Source organism: Phacochoerus africanus, chromosome 1 (genome assembly GCF_016906955.1).
Source record: "Phacochoerus africanus isolate WHEZ1 chromosome 1, ROS_Pafr_v1, whole genome shotgun sequence".
Taxonomy (NCBI): domain Eukaryota; kingdom Metazoa; phylum Chordata; class Mammalia; order Artiodactyla; family Suidae; genus Phacochoerus; species Phacochoerus africanus.
The window spans coordinates 276,090,527-276,110,587 of NC_062544.1; the positions used below are offsets into that span (position 1 = coordinate 276,090,527).

The 20,061-nt window shown below is 47.1% G+C and overlaps 1 protein-coding gene and 1 pseudogene across 3 annotated transcripts in view; both read left to right on the forward strand.

Annotated features, from left to right (window-relative positions):
* The first annotated feature begins 2,460 nt into the window (after positions 1 to 2,460).
* On the forward strand, positions 2,461 to 14,386 carry LOC125111450 (elongation factor 1-alpha 1-like; annotated as a pseudogene).
* The window catches only part of EVA1C (eva-1 homolog C), a 103,709-nt gene continuing 97,939 nt past the window's right edge, over positions 14,292 to 20,061 (forward strand). For 2 of the 3 annotated variants that reach the window (XM_047795485.1, XM_047795502.1), the window contains exon 1: positions 14,292 to 14,859. In XM_047795485.1, coding sequence (XP_047651441.1) covers positions 14,700 to 14,859 — 160 coding nt within the window. In that variant the 5' untranslated portion in view covers positions 14,292 to 14,699. The remainder of the gene's footprint in view (positions 14,860 to 20,061) is intronic. The other variant, XM_047795494.1, reaches the window with a different exon arrangement.

Consider the following 20,061-nt stretch of genomic DNA (forward strand, 5'->3'; position numbering starts at 1 on the left):
CCAAAGGAGGCCCTAATAAATTCCCTCAGAAATCAACATCACACAGACTATGTTCTCTGACCATCAGGCAATAAAATTTGACCTTGATAATAAGAGAATAGTTTTATTAAAATCCCATAAGCCTGGGAGAGAGAAAAAAAAGGCTTCTAGGTAATTCTTGGGAAGCATTAGGGAAATTGTGAAAGACTTGGAATGCAATCAAATGAACACTCTATATTGCTTAATTCATGGGACACAGGTCTTAGAGGAAAATTGATAGCTTTAAGTACACTTATTAGAAGGCAGGAAAGATTGAAAACAAATGAACTGATAGTACATATTCAAATCAAGAAATTAGAAAAAGTACAGTAGAATCAACCCAAAGAAGTAAGAAGAAAAAAGAAGCAAAGATTAGGAGAAAAATCAATTACAAAGAGAATGAAAAAACAATAAAGAACATTTGCAAACCAAAAGCTGATTGTTTTTGTTTTTTAAATTAAATAAACAAATCTGTGGCAAGATTAATGGGGCAGGAAAAAGATGGAAAACAACAAAACACACCAGTAAAGGGAGAAAATAGCACACAAACATAAAAGTGTCATAAACAACTATTCACAAAATTTTTTTTTAATTTAAAAAAATTTTAATTAAAAAATTTTTAATTAAAAAAAAATTTAAACTGAAATAAATTAACCAGTGTCTGGAAAAAGGTAAAAATCCAAATATTGGCACCAAAAACATTAGAAAAATTGAATAGACCAATAATTGTTAAATAAAATGGTACAACATCAAAACTTTCCCAAGGTACAGATATTTTCAGGTAAGTTTTTGCAATTGTTTAAGAAATATATAATCCCTATTTATGCAGTTTGCTTCATAAAACAGAAAAGAAGGAAAGATTCCCAACACCTTTTATGACGCTAATGTAACCTCAAATACAAAACAAACCATGGATTATACAAAATAGGAGAATAATGGGCTTATTTCACTTACAGACATAAATGTGTGTAAATAAAATATTAGCTAAACTAATCCCACGCTGCATGTAAAAAAACAACAGCATCAGGAAGCTCCTGTTGTGGCTCAGAGGTAACGTTAGAACCAGGTTAGTACCCATGCGGATGCGGGTTCCAGCTATGGCCTGGTTCAGTGGGTTAGGGATCTGGCGTTGGCATGAGCTGTGGTGTAGGTCATAGACATGGCTTGGTTCCCACACTGCTATGGCTGAGGCACAGGCCAGCATCTGCAGCTCTGAATGGACCCCTAGCCTGGGAAATTCCATATGCTGCAGGTGCAGTCCTAAAAAAAATTTAAAAAATAAAAATAAAAAAAACCAGGAAATGCAAGGATGGTTGGATATCACATCTACATAATTTACCACATTAATGGGTTAAAGGAAAAAAATTAATTATTATCCAAATAATACATGTAGATACTCCCTGCTCCAAGAGAAGGAGCCCAAATCTCCCCCTCCCCCCATCCTCCTCCAGTGTTGGCTTAGTGATCAACCTGCAAAGATTAGACTATGGAAAAGGGAAAATGGTAACTTTATCACGGAGAAATGTGACAAACGCTACCTTGACCAAGCAAGTAATCAAGGGTAACATCGCCAGTGATAAGCGAAGTTGTCATCAGTCACCCTTCCGGTGATTAAAGGGAACCGATGAGAAGAGCATTTCGGCCATGTAACATCCTTCCCCAAACCCATATAACCCCACCCCCACCATGTGCAAGATGGAGGAACAGTCTACAAAATATATTACCTGTGATCTTGAAAACTCTAAAGATCATGAGAAGTGAGGAAAAACTGGGAAATTGTCAAAGATCAGATGAGGTTGGGGATACATGACAACTAAACACACTGTGATACCTTGGACTGGATCCTGGAGCAGGAAAAGGACACTAGGAGGAAAGTTGGTGAAATGTGAATAAAGTCGGGAGTTTAGTTAATAGGAGTGTATCATGACAGTTTTTAGTTTTAACAAATGTATATACAAAAATAAGGGCATTAGATGAAACTGGGTAAGGGTGTACGGAATCCCTCTCCAATTTTTCTGAAAATCCAGAATTATTACAAAATTAAAAGTTTATTCAGGAGTTCCCATGGTGGTTCAGCAAGTTAAGCACCCAACATAGTGTCTGTGAGGATGTGGGTTCAATCCCTGGCCTTGCTCAGTGTGTTAAGGATTCAGGGTTGGCACAAGCTGCAGCATAGGTTGCAGATATGGCTTGGATCCGGCCATCACTATTGCTGTGGCTGTTGTGTAGGCTGATAGCTGCAGCTCCAACTCAATCCCTAGCCTGGGAACTTTCATATGCTGCAGGTGCAGCCGTAAAAAAGAAAAAAAAAAGTTTATTCAAAAGAAAAAGACCTATGAATGTACAGGAACTTGATACATGATAAAGATCCACTACTTTTTTGCAATGGGTTTTCCACCAGAACACACATATTGTGAAACCCACCACTGGATCTAAGCCAAAATGGGAAAGGAAAAGACTCATATCAACTTTGTCATCTTTGGACAGGTTGATTCAGGCAGGTCTACCATTAACGGCCATTTGAGCTACAAATGTGGTGTGATCGACAAAAGGACCATGGAAAAATTTAAGAAGGAGGCTGCTTAGATGGGAAAGGGCTCCTTCAAGGATGCCTAGGTCTTGGATAAAGTAAAAGATGAGTGTGGTATCACCCTCAATACCTCCCTGTGGAAATTCAAGACCAGCAAGTATGATGTGACTATGACTGACGGCCCAGGACATAGAGACTTCATGAAAAACATGATCACAGTCAGGTCAGCCACACTGTGCTGCCTCGATTGTTGCTGATGGTATTGGTGAAATTGTCTCCAAGACACACATACCCGGAAGAGTTAATATTATCAAAATGACTATACTACCTAAGGCAATCTATGGATTCAATGCAATCCCTATCAAATTACCAAGGACATTTTTCACAGAACTCGAACAAAATGTTTTAAAGTGTGTTTGGAAGCACAAAAGACCCAGAATAGCCAAAGACATCCTGAAAAAGAAAAATGGAGCTGGAGGAATCAGGCTCCGGGACTTCAGACAATACTACAAAGCAACAGTCATCAAAACCGCATGGCACTGGCACAGAGACAGACATGTAGATCAGTGAAACAGGATAGAAAGCCCAGAATTAAACCCACGCACCTACAGCCAACTCATCTATGACAAAGGAGGCCAGAATATACAATAGAGAAAGGACAGCCTGTTCAATAAGTGGAAAACTGGACAGCCACATGGAAAAGAATGAAATTAGAACACTCCATAACACCATACATAAAAATCAACTCAAAATGGATTAAAGACCTAGATATAAGACCAGACACTATCAAACTCCTAGAGGAAAACGTAGGCCAAACACTCTCTGACATAAACGACAGCAACATCTTCTCAGATCCACCTATCAGAGTATTGACAATAAAAAGAAAAATAAACAAATGGGACCTACTCAAACTTCAAAGTTTCTGCACAGCAAAGGAAACCCTAAACAACACAAAAAGACAACCCACAGAATGGGAGAAAATCTTTGCACGTGAATCGACTGACAAGGGATTAATCTCCAAGATTTATAAACAACTTCTGCAGCTCCATACCAAAAAAACAAACAACCCCATCCAAAAATGGGCAGAAGATCTAAACAGACAGTTCTCCAAAGAAGACATACAGATGGCCAAGAAACACATGAAAAGATGTTCAGCGTCACTCATTATTAGAGAAATGCAAATCAAAACCACGATGAGGTACCACCTGACACCAGCCAGAATGGCCATCATCCAAAAGTCTACAAACAATAAGTGCTGGAGAGGGTGTGGAGAAAAAGGAACACTAGTACACTGTTGGTGGGATTGTCAATTGGTGCAACCACTGGGGAAAGCAGTATGGAGATGCCTCAGAAAACTAAACATAGAACTACCATTTGATCCAGCAAGCCCACTCCTGGGCATCTACCCAGAGAAAACCACGACTCGCAAAGACACATGTACTCCGATGTTCACTGCAGCACTATTTACAATAGCCAAGACATGGAAACAACCTCAATGTCCATCGACAGAGGAGTGGATCCAGAAGAGGTGGTACATACACACAATGGAATATGACTCAGCCACTAAAAAGAACGAAATACCGGCATTTTTTGCAACATGGATGGACCTAGAAACTATCATGCTGAGTGAAGTCAGCCATACAATGAGACACCAACATCCAATGCTTTCACTGACATGTGGAATCTGAAAAAAGGACAGACTGAACTTCTTTGCAGAACAGATGCTGACTCACAGACATTGAAAAACTTATGGTCTCTGGAGGAGACAGTTTGGGGGGTGGGGGGATGTGCCTGGGCTGTGGGATGGAAATCCTGTGAAATCAGACTGTTATGATCATTATACACCTACAGATGTGATAAATTCATTTGAGTAATAAAAAATTTAAAAAGGGAAAAAAAGAAAAAAAAAAAGACACACATACCCATGGGCATGCCCTTCTGGCTTACACACTGGATGTGAAACAACTAATTGTTGGTGTTAAAACAAGAGATTTCTACAGCCAGAAAGAGATATAAGGAAATCATTAAGAAAACTGGCTGTTAACACTGACATGGTAGCATTTGTACCAGTTCTGCTTGGAGTGGTGCTAACATGCTGGAGCCATGGAAAGCCACCCATAAAGATGGCAATGCCTGTGGAAACACACTTCCTCAGGCTATGGATGGCATCCTGCCACCAACTTGTCCAACTGCCAAGCCTTTTTTGTCTGCCCCTCCAGGATGGCTACAACATTGATGGAATGGTACTGTCCCTGTGGAGACGAGTGTTCTAAACCTAGCATGGCAGTCGCCTTGGCTGCAGTCAGCGTTACAACTGAAGTCAAGTAAGTTGAAATGCACCATGAAGCTTTGAGTGAAGCTCTTCTTGGGGACCATGTGGGCTTCGATATTGAGAAGGTGTCTTTCAAATGTCTTCACCATGGTCCTGTGAGTTTGACAGCAAAAGTGACCCACCAGTGGAAGCCGCTGACCTCCTGACTCTCCTGAATCATCCAGGCCAAATCAGTGCTGGCTACCCACTTGTGTGCCTTGTCATGCAGCTCACAGTGCTTGCAAATTTGCTGAGCTGAAAGAGAAGCTTGATGGCCATTCTGGGAAAAAGCTGGAAGATAACCCCAAATTCTTGAAATCTGGTGAAAGCTTTGTGCCTGGTGCATTTCAACCGCCATATTGATATGGCTCCTGGCAAGCCCAAGTGTGTTGAGAGGTTCTCTGATGATCTTCCTTTGGGTCATTTTACTATTTGTGACATGAGACAGCTGGTTGCTGTGGGTGTCATCAAAGAAGTAGCAAAGAAAGCTGCTGGAACTGGCAAGTTTAGGAGGCTAAATTAATATTGTTCCCAATACCAGTGATGAAGAATGATCTCGGAACTCTTTGTCTCAGTTGGCCATTTAGGTTTACTAATAAAAGACTAGTTAATGATAATGTATCATAAAAACTTTTGAGGGAATGAGAATGTTTTTTGTGAGCCCTGCGTGCACCTACATCACCTACAGAGGGCGCCCTTGTCAATTCCTAGTACCTTCCCTTGTTGGGTTGCAGGTACTGTACCTTTTGAAGTGGCAGGTTTGTTTATCCCCAGCACCTGAGCAGCAGTCCTTGGCCTCCCAAGGACTTTCCCCATCCTTCTAAGGCTTTTGCTAAAGGATTTTTATTGCTGTTGACCAAAGGGAAACAGACTGGGCTCATATATGCCAATCCTTCTTTTTTCCTTCTAGGAGAGAAACAATTACTAGTGGGGCCAATGTGGTCAATATATTCACCTTTTAAAAATGGTGAAATTAAATTTAAAAAAATTAATTAAAAATTTAAATTAAAAAATTTTAAAGCAGAAAGCTTTTTTTAAAAAATGGGAAGCATTTAGAGAAGAAGAAAAATGAAGGTGCTACATGTGTATTTTACCACAGTAAAAAATAATTTAGGAAAAGAAAGTTTAGAGAGTGTCAGCCTTTGAGGATTGGAGGAACTGATGTCAAATTCGGCTGGCAATTTATGTCGTTGCTTTTTTGTTTTGGAGGGTGGTTTGGCCACGTCCATAGCATGTGGAAGTTCCCTGGGTCAGGGATGGAACCCACACAACAGCAGCGACCCAAGCCACAGCAGTGACAATGCCAGGTCCTTAACCCACTGATCCACCAGGGAACTCCTCGGCTGGCATTTTGGAGGCAAGAGAGGTCCCAAGAACTCAGCTATGTCACAGTGGGCAGGAAAAGGGTGAGGAGGTCAACAGAGTGGCCAGAGGTGGGGAGAAGTAGGGTGTTCGGAAACCAGGGTCAGGAAGAGCGTCCCAGCCAGTCCACGGAAAGAGAAATGCTGGTGAAAAAGCCCAGCCCAGTTTCCTGACAGGGGACCAAGGTCACTGGCATCCAGAGAAACAAGTTGGAAACAATTTCCATCAGTACCTAACAAGGCAAAGGGCATTTCATCACAAAGACATCCCTAGGGGGTTATATAGAAACCAAACACTGTCCTATGCTCAAGAAATACTAACATACTAAGCCATGAAGTGGTTATTATTATTATTGTTTTTTTAGGGCTGTACCTGTGGCATATAGAAGTTCCCAGGCTAGGGGTTGAATTGGTGGTGCAGCTGCAGGCCACCACCACAGCCACAGCAATGCCAGATCTGAGCCTCATTTGAGACCTATGCTGCAATTTGCAGCAATGCTAGATCCTTAATCCACTGAGCAAGGTCAGGGATCAAACCCACATCTGAATGAATACTCGGCAGGTTTTTAACCCACTGAGCCACAACGGGAACTCCTGAAATGGTTATGGTTATTACCATGGGTGAGGCTTCTTCTCTGACTAGCCTGAACTTCAGCTGTTGGCTCTAAACTGTACCACCATCCACAAGTACCAGTAGCGGCAGAGGTGGGATTCGAACCTTTGAACTCTGACCATGGAGTCTGTACAGTTACTCACGGCCTTCCACTGTGCCAACTGGCAGGGCAAGCCTGGTGGTTCTGAGCTAAATGTGCTTCTTTCCAATGTACAGTGGTGATTTCTTCCATCAGCATGCTCCCCCTCTGCCTTTTTTTTTAAGGGCTGCACCCGCATCACATGGAGGTTCCCAGGCTAGGGGTAGAACTCGAGTTATAGCTGCTGGCATACACCACAGCCACAGCAATGCCAGATCTGAACCTCATCTGTGACCTACACCCCAGCTCATGGTAACTCCGGGTCCTTAACCCCCCGAGTGAGGCCAGGGATCGAACATGAGTCTTCATGGATACTAGTCAGATTCGTTTCCACTGAGTCCCAACAGGAACTCCCAGCACTCTTTCCTTTCTGATGGCAGAGAATGAGGTAGGAAGAGAAGGGGGTTGGGGTCTCTGGAGCAAACTGCCCTGTCTTTTTTTTTTCTTTTTAGGGCTGCACCCATAGCATATGAAATTTCCCAGGTTAGAGGCTGAATAGGAGCTACAGCTGCCAGCCTACATCACAGCCACAGCAATGTGGGATCCAAGCTGTGTCTGTGACCTGTACCACAGCTCATGGCAACACCAGATCCTTAACCCACTGACCGAGACAGGGATCGAAACTGCATCCTCCTGGATACTAGTCGGGTTTGTTTCCGCTGAGCCACAATAGGAACGTTCAAATGGCCCTGTTCTTGGAGGGGGCCCAGGCAGGCTGGACGCCCTGCAGCATTTGCTAGAGGCAGCGTGTCACTGGTAGCAAGGAGCAGCCTCAGACCTTCTGGCGGAACCCAGAACTTTCCAACCTGAGAGGTGTCTATTCCTTCTAGGATGGAGTCACATTCTCCTCCAGAAACTGAGCTTACTGCTTGGAATACCTGGGCATTTTCACACTGAAATCTCTCACAAATCAGAATTCAATCATTCATGATCTCCAAGAATCCTCCCCCCCCCCCAAATCTGCTTGTGCCACGAGACATTCCTTCATTACAAAGAGAAAAAATATGAATAACATAGAAACAAACTGAGAGCCAAAAAGAAAGAAAAATATGTATTTAAGAAAACACGAAGGGAATTCCCTGGTGGCTCATTGGATTAAGGATCCAGCATTGTCACTGTTGTGGCTCGGGTCACTCCTGTGGCACAGGTTTGATCCCTGGTCCTGGAATGTCTGAATGCCATGTGCATGGTCCAAAAAAAGAAAAAGAAAAAGAAAAAGAAATCTTAGGAATGGCAAGGAACCAGTATAGATTTAGCCCAATTTCCTGAAATCCCACATCGTATTTAACTAAGCTGTGGGCTTTTAGAGCCAACATGACTTTTGAGTCCAACATTGTCATTTTCCCGACTTGAAAAACCAAAAAGCAGGGAGGTCCAAGGTGGGTGACTGTCTGTCAGTGGCAGAGGACAGACTGCTGCTCTCGATAACTTTGACCTTCATGGACACTGGTTTTGAGCCGATATGTAAAGGCCGCCTTCCATAGGCTTTTGGGCCAAACGTTCCCTACACAGCCTCTCTAGAGCACCCCAGCTTTCCCAGTCTTCAGGGAGCAGACTCTTTGCTATTGATATGGCTCTTTGGTGCCAGCTCTATAAACAAACCACTGTTTGTTGCTTTCTAAAAATAAGCCCTTTTAGCTCTGGACAACATTCGGCCTCACTATCCCGAGCTGAAAGGTTGGTTTCTTTGCAGCGGACAAATGGTGGCTTATGTCTTCTCGGAACGGCTGCAGCCCATCTTTGCTGAAAGCCCCAAAGCCTTCTCTTGGTGGCCCAGGGAGAGGGCAGGCTCAGGGCTGGACTTAAGTGCACAGCATACAAGCATCCTCCAAAGCAGGTTTAGGAGGGAAGTGGCCAGGATCTCAAAGAAGGAGGAAAATAGAGATGCGACTTAGAGCAGGAGAGGAGGAACAAGGTTGCTTCTAAAAGGAAAAAAAAAAAAAATACAGGAATTAAGGGATGTAATTTACAATGTCGTACAGGGGTGCCTCTCATGTACAGAATAGTCCACAGAGTTGTGGTTGCCAAGGGGGAGGTTGGGGCGGGGGTGGGTAAGGAGATTGGGAGTTTGGGGCCAACAGAGGCAAACTATTGTATATAGATGGATTAAACAACACGGCCCTACCATAAAACACAGGAAAGTATCGTCAATAGCCTGTGACAAACCATAATGAAAAAGGGCATATATCTATACATATATATACACATAACCAACTCACTTTGCTGTATAGCAGAAATTAACACACCACTGTAAATCAACTATACTTCAATAAAAATTTTTTTAAAAAGACTAGGTGTTCCAGGTACAGAAGTACTTCTCAAACTCGTGCAAGAAGGGGCAAGATGACCAGTGGTGCCGTCACGTGGAAAAGGATACTTTCATTTTACTCCATCTTGGCATCCATTCCCTAATTTCTGTGCCTTTGCTGTAGAATCCTGCTGCACATGATCAGTGTGAGTTGTGGTCTCGGTCTCTGCGTCTGAGACATGGGGATGCTGGGAGTACCAGGGCCAGCTTCATGGGCATATGGCCCTGTGCTCAAAGAACGCACACTGGGAGTTCCCAATGTGATCAGCGGTGTCTCTGCAGCTCCAGGACACAGGTTCAATCCCTGGCCCGGCACAGTGAGTTAGAGGATCTAGTATTGCTGAGGCTGTGACGTGAGTTGCAATTGTGGCTCAGATCTGATCCCTAGAGTGGCCAAGAAGGACCAAAAAAAAAAAAACCAAACCCCAAAAACCCACTTTGGATTTAATGACCTGCTATCACTCTCTTGAAATTCGAAATCTTTTTTTTTTTTGGTCTCTTTTTAGTGCCGCACCTGCAGCATATGGAGGTTCCCAGGCTAGGTGTGAATTGAAGCTGCAGCTGTCAGCCTATGCCACAGCCACAGCAACGCCAGATCCAAGCTGAGTCTGCGACCTAGACCACAGCTCACAGCAATGCCGGATCCTTAACCCATCGAGCAATGCTGGGGATTGAACCCTCGTCCTCATGGACACTAGTCAGGTTCGTCACCACTGAGCCACCATGGGAACTCCTCGTAATCACTTTTGAAGAAGGAGCCATGCACTTTCATTTTGCGCTGGGCCGATGAATTATGTAGGTGGTCCTATATGATTGTATAATATGTTCAGAGAGGGAAATGGGGGTGGGGAGCAACCAGCTTCCTTATTGTTGGGGGCACAATAAGTCTGCACACCAGAGAGGGAAATAAATGGAATTCTTTAATTTTCTTGCAAGATTCCAGAGTTCTTAAAGAGATCAGATTAGGATTAAGATCTGATTTGCCAGAGAGTAGCTGAGGGGCAAAGCAGAGGGCAGGCAGGGACCTTACCCACGACCCACAATCACCTAGTCACACTGCCCTCTCCACGCATCCCTCTTAGCTTTCTAATCTGGCCACTTTGCTTTTCTCTCTGGGCCTGCAAAGCCCCAGCGCCTTGCACAGGCACAGCCTCTGGGCTACCCTCCCCTCTTGATCATCCCCCTTATCATCCACTTTGTGATCATAATTTGATATTAAAAAGAAAAAACCAGCATAATGGAGATATAATTCACATACCCCACAATTCACCCATTTAAAGTGAACAGTTCAGGAGTTCCCATTGTGGCTCAGGGGTAATGAACCCGACTAGGACCCATGAGGACAAGGTTTGATCCCTGGCTCCACTCAGTGGGTTAAGCATCCAGCGTTTCAGTGAGCTGTGGTGTAGGTTGCTTATGCAGCTCGGATCTGGCATTGCTGTGGCTGTGGCGCAGCCCGGCTGCTGCAGCTCTGATTGGCCCCCTAGCCTGGGAACGTCCATATGCCATAGGTGTGACCTGAAAAAGACAAAAAAAAAAAAAAAAGAAATAACTCTCCATTCCTCTTTCTCTCAATTCTTGGTAACCTCTAATCTCTGTCTCTATGAATTTGCCTATTCTAGATATTTCATGTAAGTGGAACTACACAATATTTATCATTTGTGTCTGGCTTACTCTATCTAGCATCACGTGTGTAAGGTTCGCCCATGCTGAAGCCTGTTCAATGGGTTTTGGCATGTTACATTATTAATTTGTTTGAAGTTGTGGCAAATTCTTTACATAAAAATTGCCTTTTTAAGCGTACAATTGAGTGGCATTAATTACATCTATGGTGTTTACAGCCATCTATTTCCAGAACTATTTCATCACCCCAAACAGAAGCCCTATAACCATTAAGAAACAACCCTTGGACTTCCCGTTGTGGCTTAGCAGTAGCAAACTTGACTAGTATCCTTGAGGATTTAGGTTTGATCCCTGGCCTCGCTCAGTGGGTTAAGGATCCGGCATTGCTGTGAGCTGTGGTTTAGGTCACAAACACGGCTCAGATCCCAAATTGCTGTGGCTGTGGTGTAGACCAGCAGCTTCAGCTCTGATTAGATCCCCTAGCCTGGGAACTTTCATATGCTGCAGGTGCAGCCCTAAAAAGAGAAAGAGAGAGACAGAGAGAGAGAGAGAGGGAGAGAGAGAGAGAGAGACAGACAGACCGACAGAAAGAAAGAAAGAAAGAAAGAAAGGAGGGAGGGAAGGAAGGAAGGAACTCTATTCCTCTTTCTCCCAACTCTTGGTAACCTCTAATCTCTGTCTCTATAAGTTTGCCTATTCTAGATATTCCATGTACGTGGAACTACACAATATTTATCATTCATGTCCAGCTTAATCCACCTAGCATCATGTTTGTAAGGTTTGTCCATTCTGCAGCCTGTATCAGAAGTTCACTCCTTTTTATGACTGTATAATATTCCGCATTTTGTTTATCCATTGATCTGTCCATTGATGGACACCTGGGTTGCCTCTATCTTTTGGCTCTTGGGAATAAGGCCATATGAGCATGGGTGTCCAAACATCTCTTGGAATCCCTGCTTTCAATTGTTTCGGGCATATAACCCCTGGACCCACTGCTGACCCTTCCAGCCCAGTTTCGCTCATCAGCCAGAGACATCTTTTACCAACACACACCTGATTGCATCAGGCATCTGCTTACAACACTTTGCTGGCTTAAGACGGAAATGCGCACAAGGGCTTAGGATAAAGATGGAAGTGCTGGAGTTCCTGTCATGGCTCAGTGGTTAACAAATCCGACTAGGAACCATGAGGTTGGAGGTTCAATCCCTGGCCTCGCTCAGTGGGTTAAGGATCTAGTGTTGCTGTGAGCTGTGGTGTAGGTTGCAGACCTGGCTTGGATCCTGAATTGCTGTGGCTCTGGCATAGGCTGGTTGCTACTGCTCCGATTAGACCCCTCATCTGGGAACCTCCATATACCTCGAGAGCAGCCCTAGAAAAGACAAAAAAAAAAAAAAAGATGGAAGTGCTCACTAAGGTGTAGGTCCCTGAGCTCTGGCAGCTGACCTCTCTATGTCACCTTGCCCTGCCCTTTTCTCTCTGCTCCATCCCTTCCACGTTTCTCTATGGAACTGTGCCTCTTGGGTCTCACATACGCTGATCCCTTTTTCCAAGATGTTCACTCCCCACAGATACCTAGCTTTCATTTGGCCAACTCTTCCCATCTTTCTCAACCATCTTGTCTTATAAAGGTCCCTAGCACCTCCCTCTCCCGCTCCTTCCCTCCCCTCTCTGGCTCCTTCTCATGGCCCTTTGTCGTTCACTTGGCATTACCTGTTCTACCTTGGTCTTCCTGGCTGTACCAATGACCACTACTGACTGAGTGCTTGCTCGTTCCAGGCCCAGTCCTACCCATGTCACCCGTATCAACTCATTAAATTCACACAGTGAGCCTGAGAAATTTACAGGTAAGGAAGCCAGGGGATGCTGTCACAGCAGCAGTGCTCCCACAGGCATCTGGAAGCCTGTGCATCCCTATGGGACAGTTGGTGGCAGCCCCTAGGCCTGAGGGAGCCTGGTTCCCTTCTGGTGCCAGCACTCCCAGTTCCCAGCAGAGGATCTGGCACACAGGGGTACCGAATTCATATCTGAAGTAAATGGATGAACGGAATGGAAAGAACGTAAGGGAACTGAGTTTTGAGCAAACGTCCCTTACTGAACGGCTTTTAAGTGCCAGGCATCCTTACCCACCCTCCTTGCCTCAGTTTCAGAGACCTAGAAAGTAGGCAGGAATACTTACATCCAAGGGTTATTGAGAAGGTTGAGTACTTTAATGTAGATTTTAAAAAATCATTGTGTTTGGCAGGCTGGGTCCTACGAACGAATACTGATCTTTGCATCCCCCCATTCCCACTCCCATTCCCAAGACAGGGAAGAAGGGGCCGGCATCCCAGTTCCCCCGACCCTGCCCCGGGGACCCTGGAGCACTAGGTGGGACACTATGACATCCGGTCCTCCACGATCCCTGCCGCCGGCCTCTAAGAGGGTCCTACAGGTAGGCCAGCGAGTCTCGGTTTTCTTTCTCCAGGCCTCCGCGCCTCATTCTGTGGCGTACGCGGGGCAGTTCAGAGCCTGCGGGCGCACTGCGCCTGGTCCCGCCCTTGGGCCTCATTATCTACATTTCCGCGTCAAGCCTGCCGAGAACTTGGCAGGCCCTCCCGCGGTGTTCCGGAACACTTTGTGCCCAGCGCCCGCCGGCCCGGCTCTCCTCCCTCCCGCCGGCGCCGCCTGGCCCGGACGCCCCGCGTAATCCGCCGGGTTTGGGTCGGTGGACCCCAAGGATCACAGCCGGCATTCCCCCCCCCCCCCCACGCACTTGTCTTCGGTTCCCCCGAACCCGGGCTCTGCAGTCTGCTCCTCGTCCTCGGGCTGGGTGTCCAAACGTGGGTTACACCGCGCGTAATCGAGAGGTTCAGAAAGATGCTGTGGCCCATTTTAAAACAAAGCCCAATTATTAGCTTTCGGCGGCTGTTTGTGCCGGTCCAGTGTCAGATCCCCTGAGCGCGGCGGACAACCAATACGCAAAAGAAAACATAGTTGCAGCAAAAAGAAATCGGCTCTGGAGCCGCCTGATCCAGAGAACAATGCCTGCCCCGCGATGGTTCCCGTCCTGGCTGCCTAAGACTTAGCAACGCTCTGAGTCTCAGTCTCCTCTTCTGTGAAATGGGGATAACTGTGCGAGCCTGGCGATTCGGCACGTGGAGCGCTGCAGGTCGCAAAGACGTCAATGCTGAGTCCCACATCTCCGGGTCCCCACCGTCCCGCGGCCCCCACCTCGGCCTCGGCCCCGCCCCCGCCCCGGGGCGGCGGGGCTCTACGCGCAGCGCTGGCTCCAAAGTGCGTCACCGGCACCGGCCGCGCTCCTCCAGCGGCCAGGGCGAGGCTGGCGCGGGGCCAGCGGGCCCGGCCGGGGGTGCCGGACCGTCTCGGGGGCGGGGACCCGGGCGGGAAGGGCGCTCAAGTTGCGCGGCTCTCGGCGCGCTGCTGGGGGCGCCCTCCGCGGCGGGCGGCGCGCCAGGGACCAGCCTCCGCAGCCTCGGAGCGTGAGAGGCTACACTTTCCCTTCGCCCCCCGCCCTCGTTTCCTCCCGCGCGGCCGCAGCGGAGATTTCCTCTCGGGGAAACTACGCGGATCCTTCCCGGGGCTCGTGGCCCCGCCCCAGTTCTCCGCCCCCTCCTCTCTGCTGGGGAGCCGGTGCCGGCCCGCGGGGGGGGGGAGGCTCTGGCAGCCTGGGCCAGGAGGTGGCAGGGGGCCGCGGAGCCGCCGGCTACCGACTCGTCCTGCCATGTGACGCTGCCCTCCGCCCAGCGACCCCCGGCGCGCCCCTGGCCCGCGCTCGCGCTCCTTCGCGCTGCGCACCATGCTTCTGCCGGGACATGCGCGCCCACTGCCCGCGCCCCAGCCCGCACAGCATCCCGGCCTCCGCAGGCAGGTAGAGCCGCCCGGGCAGCTGCTGCGCCTCTTCTACTGCACTGTCCTGGTCTGCTCCAAAGAGATCTCAGCGCTCACGGACTTCTCCGGTAAGAATCGACCTCCCTCCCTGTGCGCCCCCGGCGCCGCCGTGCACCCAGCTGAACCCTAGGTTGAAGGGGGGCGGGCGCCCGAGGGGTCAAGGCCGGGTTGGTTTAAAGTTGGGGCAAAATCAAAGCCGGTTTTCTTGCCCGGTGTGAAACCTTAGTATATAAGTAGCTGCGTGTGGGGTGGCAGCAGGGGATGCCCCCCCGGAAGGAAGGGTCCACATGGTGTTTGGAGTTTCTCTTCCAGTGAGTTGACCTCGTCACTTTCCCAGTGGCAGGACCCGGCTCTGATGGGTGAGGGTCCGCTGGTAGCTCCTTAAGTTGATAAGCTGAGCCCTGTGCCCCTCTTGGCGCTGTTGGTACACGTGTTGGTTCACGTTGCATTTGGTTTGCCATCTGCATAGTCTGAGTGTGCCCCGACCAGCCTCTCGGGTGCCCATGTAAGGAGACCAGCCCAGGAGACACTTGACCTGAAGTCTATACGGACAGGGGCTGGGAGGTCTGGTGGAGATGCAGTGGGAGATGAGTTAGAAGCTTACAGAACAGAGAGGAGGGAGACTCAGTAACCTCTCTTCACTAACCAAAAGTACCAGCATCTGCCCCTGGCAGCCCCAATGCCTTAACCAAAAATAACGACCTCCCCCCACCCCCCAGTAATGGGTGAGGTTTTTCTTTTTGGTGACTGGGACCAAGGGCCCCGGCAGCTGATCTTGGTCAATTCTGGGATGGTAGGTGTGGTGCTGCAAAGTGAGAGAAGTTTCTGGGTTGATGAGGGCTATAGGAGCTGAATTTTTACTGCCGGGCTTGCTTAGCCCAACAAGGTCCCTGTATCAGACCTGGGTTTCCCCCTGGCCAGGTTGGAGGCCTTTCACCTTTTCCTCACCCCTTCCCAGCCCAGGAAGCAGCCCTGAACCCCACGCTCCCCCTTCTCCAGCATCTTCTGCCAAGTCCATGCTCCTGTATCCCTGCCCCAGGGTCTTTTGCAATATAATCATGGTCACTCCTCAGCCCTATTGGTGCGGTAGACTCGTACATGGCAGGGGACCCTGGCAAAGCAGAGCTGAGTTGGGTTTCTAGTTTACTTACAGAGAATGTCATTGTTAGCTGAGAGCCCTTGGGTCAGAGGTTCTTTGCTTTGAATATTTAATATCAAGGCAGTGTTTCTACCTAGCAAAAGAAGCCAAGATATGTCTGTTTGGCAAGGAAACTGTGGTCCTTAAAATCCAGCACCAGAGGGTTAGAGCATTGTGGTAAATGTGCTGGGAAATGCTGAATTTCAAGTGCTATCGACTTTTGATTTTTTGTAAGAGAACTTTCCCGGCTGCTAGAAAAGTTCTGTCTTTGCTGATGTAAGCTATAGAAAGCAGTGCTGAATTCAGCCACCATCGGGCTCTGAATATTGTTAAGCAAAGAACTGAAAGCTGACAAGCCCTTCTTTTGTGACATCATTGTAACTGAACAAATATTGCTTGAGGTAAATTGCGGTGTAACCATTAGATTGTTTTCACAGATTACAGACCCTTAGCGTTTGTTTCTTTAGTGAAGCAGTTACAATCCTTGAAGCAGGCTGCAGGTTACCACCCCAGCCTGGGATTGTCTGTATGCAGCAACTGTTGTTACAGAGGGTGAAACTTGAGTTATCAAACTGGGGTGCTCTGTCCTGGGAAATAGCTGTTTTCGTACATGGTTTTCTACATGAATAAATGATAAGAGGAATTTTCTTCTGCTTTCAATGGGAACCTACATTCCAGGGTTTAAAACTCCCCGAGCCAGTGTTTGATGGGAGGTGATATTGCCAGATCTAGCCACAAGGAGCTCCCATTTTGCCTCTGGTCAGCCTTACTCTGGAGATCTGAAGATCAGGGAGAGAGTGTCAGGGAGCCTCTTGGGGAGAGCAAAAGAAAAATAACCTCTTAAATCACAGACATGTCTAGATGGAAATTCTTTGTGTGGCATTCGGAAAATGTCAGAAAAGGCTCAACTGAGGAGAAAGATGAAGTCTTCCGAAGTTGATTGATTTGACTTGAGACTTAATTGACCTTTAGGGATCCCCTTACCATGTGACATACAGCATCCAGGAAAATTCCTGTGCTCCGAAGATGACAGTCTGAGTGTTCCCTTGAATGTTTTAGTTGAAGCAGTGGCTCTTGATCACGTGACTCCCCACTCCAGCCCACCCCTCTCCCATCCCCGTGGCCTCAGAGCCTGATGCCTGTTTTCCTGGGGACAAGCGGTCCTGTTCCTTTTTATGAACTTGGAGGGCTGTGTAGAAATCAGTGCCTATAAAGAGACAGCAGACCCTCCCCCGTGGAGCCTGATGGCAATAGCTGAGCACTGGAGAGCAGCATCTGACCATGCAGTTACTTGCTTACTTTTCCAAACAAGGAGACATCAAAAACCGAGACAGAGGGAGGGTGGAGGGAACTTGGGACCCCCTTCAGTCTTCGTGAAGAAGGATGGTGAATCCAGGTGAAAGAAAGTGCCAGAAGGAAAGAGGTCCCAGCCATTGTCTGTGCACTCTAGGGCCTCCTGGGAGATTAGCAGTGCAGAGTTTTTGGAAAGTTACTTAAGCCTTTCTCTCTTCTTTGCAGTTCTTCCTTGAACCTTTTCCTGAGGCTGTCAGCTGGTGTAGTTTTCCTGGGTCATTGATTTTTTTTTTTTTTTTTTGCCCTGGGGATTCCAGCATCAAATCTCACTATTAATCAGCCAGGGGCTGCATCAGAGCCTCCTCCTCCTCCTCCGCAGGCTCGTGACTGGTGCTAATCACCTACAAGCCTGCTAGGAAACAGGCTCCCTGAAGACATTGAGATGCTGCCAGCGGCCACTGGAAGGCTATCATCACTGCATTAAAAACGCATCCCAGGAAGGCCAGAACAGTTCATACAAAATTAGTGCCTCTGATCCTTAATCCCAAACTTGAATGCACTTGGCTTTCACCCATGTTCCTCCTTGGGATCTGTTCTGTTCTTTTGACTGCATTCCCAAATTGAGGATTTGGCCTGAGAGGTCCAAACGGATCATTGATTTTTTTTTAATAGAAATATAATATCAGCATCAACTTTGTTCAAAGAACAAGGGAGGGGTGAGGGTAGAGGGGAGGGAGAGGTTCCTTTCTGGTTCCAGCCTTAAAAAGCTAAGGATCCTCTTTTGGTCCTGCTTTAAAGAGTGATGTTTCAGTGTCTCTGAACTTGCTTTGCCACGTCCCGCAAGGCTTGTTCCTTTTTTACTCTCCGCTGAGAGCAAGAATCAGTCTTCTCTCTCTGCCCTTCGCTTTCTCTCTTCTGTTTTGTTTTTTCTTTCTTTTCTTTCTTCTCTAAGAAGTTCAAGGTGATTGATGGGCTATTGGGGAGGGAGGAGAGGAAAGGATGGAAAATTCATCAAGTTCCCACTTGGATCCCTAGAAAACTCCTGGCTTTTGACAAAGTAGTCGCGACCATATGTTTACACATTTGGTTTTACCCTGGAGCACGTAGTGGTGAGTGTGGGAAGCAGAAAGGAAAGGTGATGAGAAACAGGGACATGGGGCAGCTTTTAAGGCCTTCCTTTTAATAAAGTGTCCCCAGATGTCAGTAAAGGGCACTGCGTGGTGGGAAGGGGTCTCTGGGCGGATGTCCTACCCTCTCACCCCGCCTTCAGTAGCCCAAGAACTGGGGCTTGTGATCAGATCATTTGCAGCCCAGTGAATCAAACCGAGCCTAGCTCCTTATTTCATTGACCAAGAATTTCTGAATGTAGAAAAATGGTCGTTCTGTTGATCTTGGGGGCTCAGGGATGGGAACTTGGTCCTGATGGAGCTGTCCGTTTCGGTTGGAGAGTGAACCTTCCAGTTCTGCTGCACGCTAGAATCGCTTGAGTCTAAACAAAGGTATGGATGCTCTAGCAGCAATGTAGGGCTCCTAATTTAATTGATCTGGGAGAGCCCGGTGTTCGTCTCTTTTTCAAAGCTCCCCAGGCAATTCTTTTTTCTTTCTTTTTTTTTATTTAATGATTTTTATTTTTTCATTAAAGTTGGTTTACAGTGTTCTGTCAATTTTCTACTCTACAGCAAAGTGACCCAGTCTCTCTCTCGTTCTCTCTCTCTCACACACACACACCTTCTTTTTCTCACGTTATCCTCCATCATGCTCCATCACCAAGTGACTAGACATAGTTCCCAGTGCTATACAGCAGGATCTCATTGCTTATCCATTCCAAAGGCAATAGTTTGCATCTATTAACCCCAGTCTCCCAGTCCATGCCACTCCCTCCCCCCACTTGGCAACCACAAGTCTGTTCTCCAAATCCATGAGTTTCTTTTCTGTGGAAAGGTTCACTTGTGACGTATATTAGATTCCAGATATAAGTGATACCATGTAGTATTTGTCTTTCTCTTTCTGACTTACTTCACTTAGTATGAGAGTCTCTAGTTACATCCACGTTGCTGCAAATGGCATTATTTTGTGCTTTTTAATGGCTGAGTAGTATTCCATTGTGTATATGTACCACATCTGCTTAATCCATTCATCTGTCAATGGACTTTTAGGTTGTTTCCATGTCTTGGCTATTGTGAATAGTGCTACAATGAACATATGGGTGCATGTGTCTTTTTCAAGGAAAGGTTTGTCCGGATATATGCCCAAGAGTGGGATTGCTGGGTCATATGGTAGGTAGTTCTATATTTAGTTCTTTGAGTACCTCCATTCTGTTTTCCACAGTGATTGTACCTTTTTTCTTCTTTTAGCCACTCCATGGCATATGGATCAGATCCAAGCCACAGTTGTGAGCTACACTGCAGCTGTGGCAATGCCAGATCCTTAACCCACTGTACCGAGCCTGGGATCAAACCCATGTCTCAGCACTCCAGACATGCTGTAGATACCATTGTGTCACAGCAGGAGCTCCAAAGCTCCCCTGACAATTTTAGTGTGCAGAGTTGAGAACCACTGCTCTGGTATTCAGAGGGCAAGGCTGCCTCCTGCCCCTGCAGTCAGTTCACCTAGAGGCACCTGGGAAAGATGGGGGTCTCCCTGCTCCCAGCCCCTCTCAACCAGGGCTCACCACTGGGGTGACTGGGATGTGTTTTCCCAGCTCTCAGTGTGTGACTGTATCTCAGCACACATGTATGCACACACTTATACATTCGTGCACCTGTGCCTGCGTGCACACACACAGCTCTGCCTTTTATTATGCCTCCGTCCCATCATCCTTTGCTTCAGGACTGTCCTT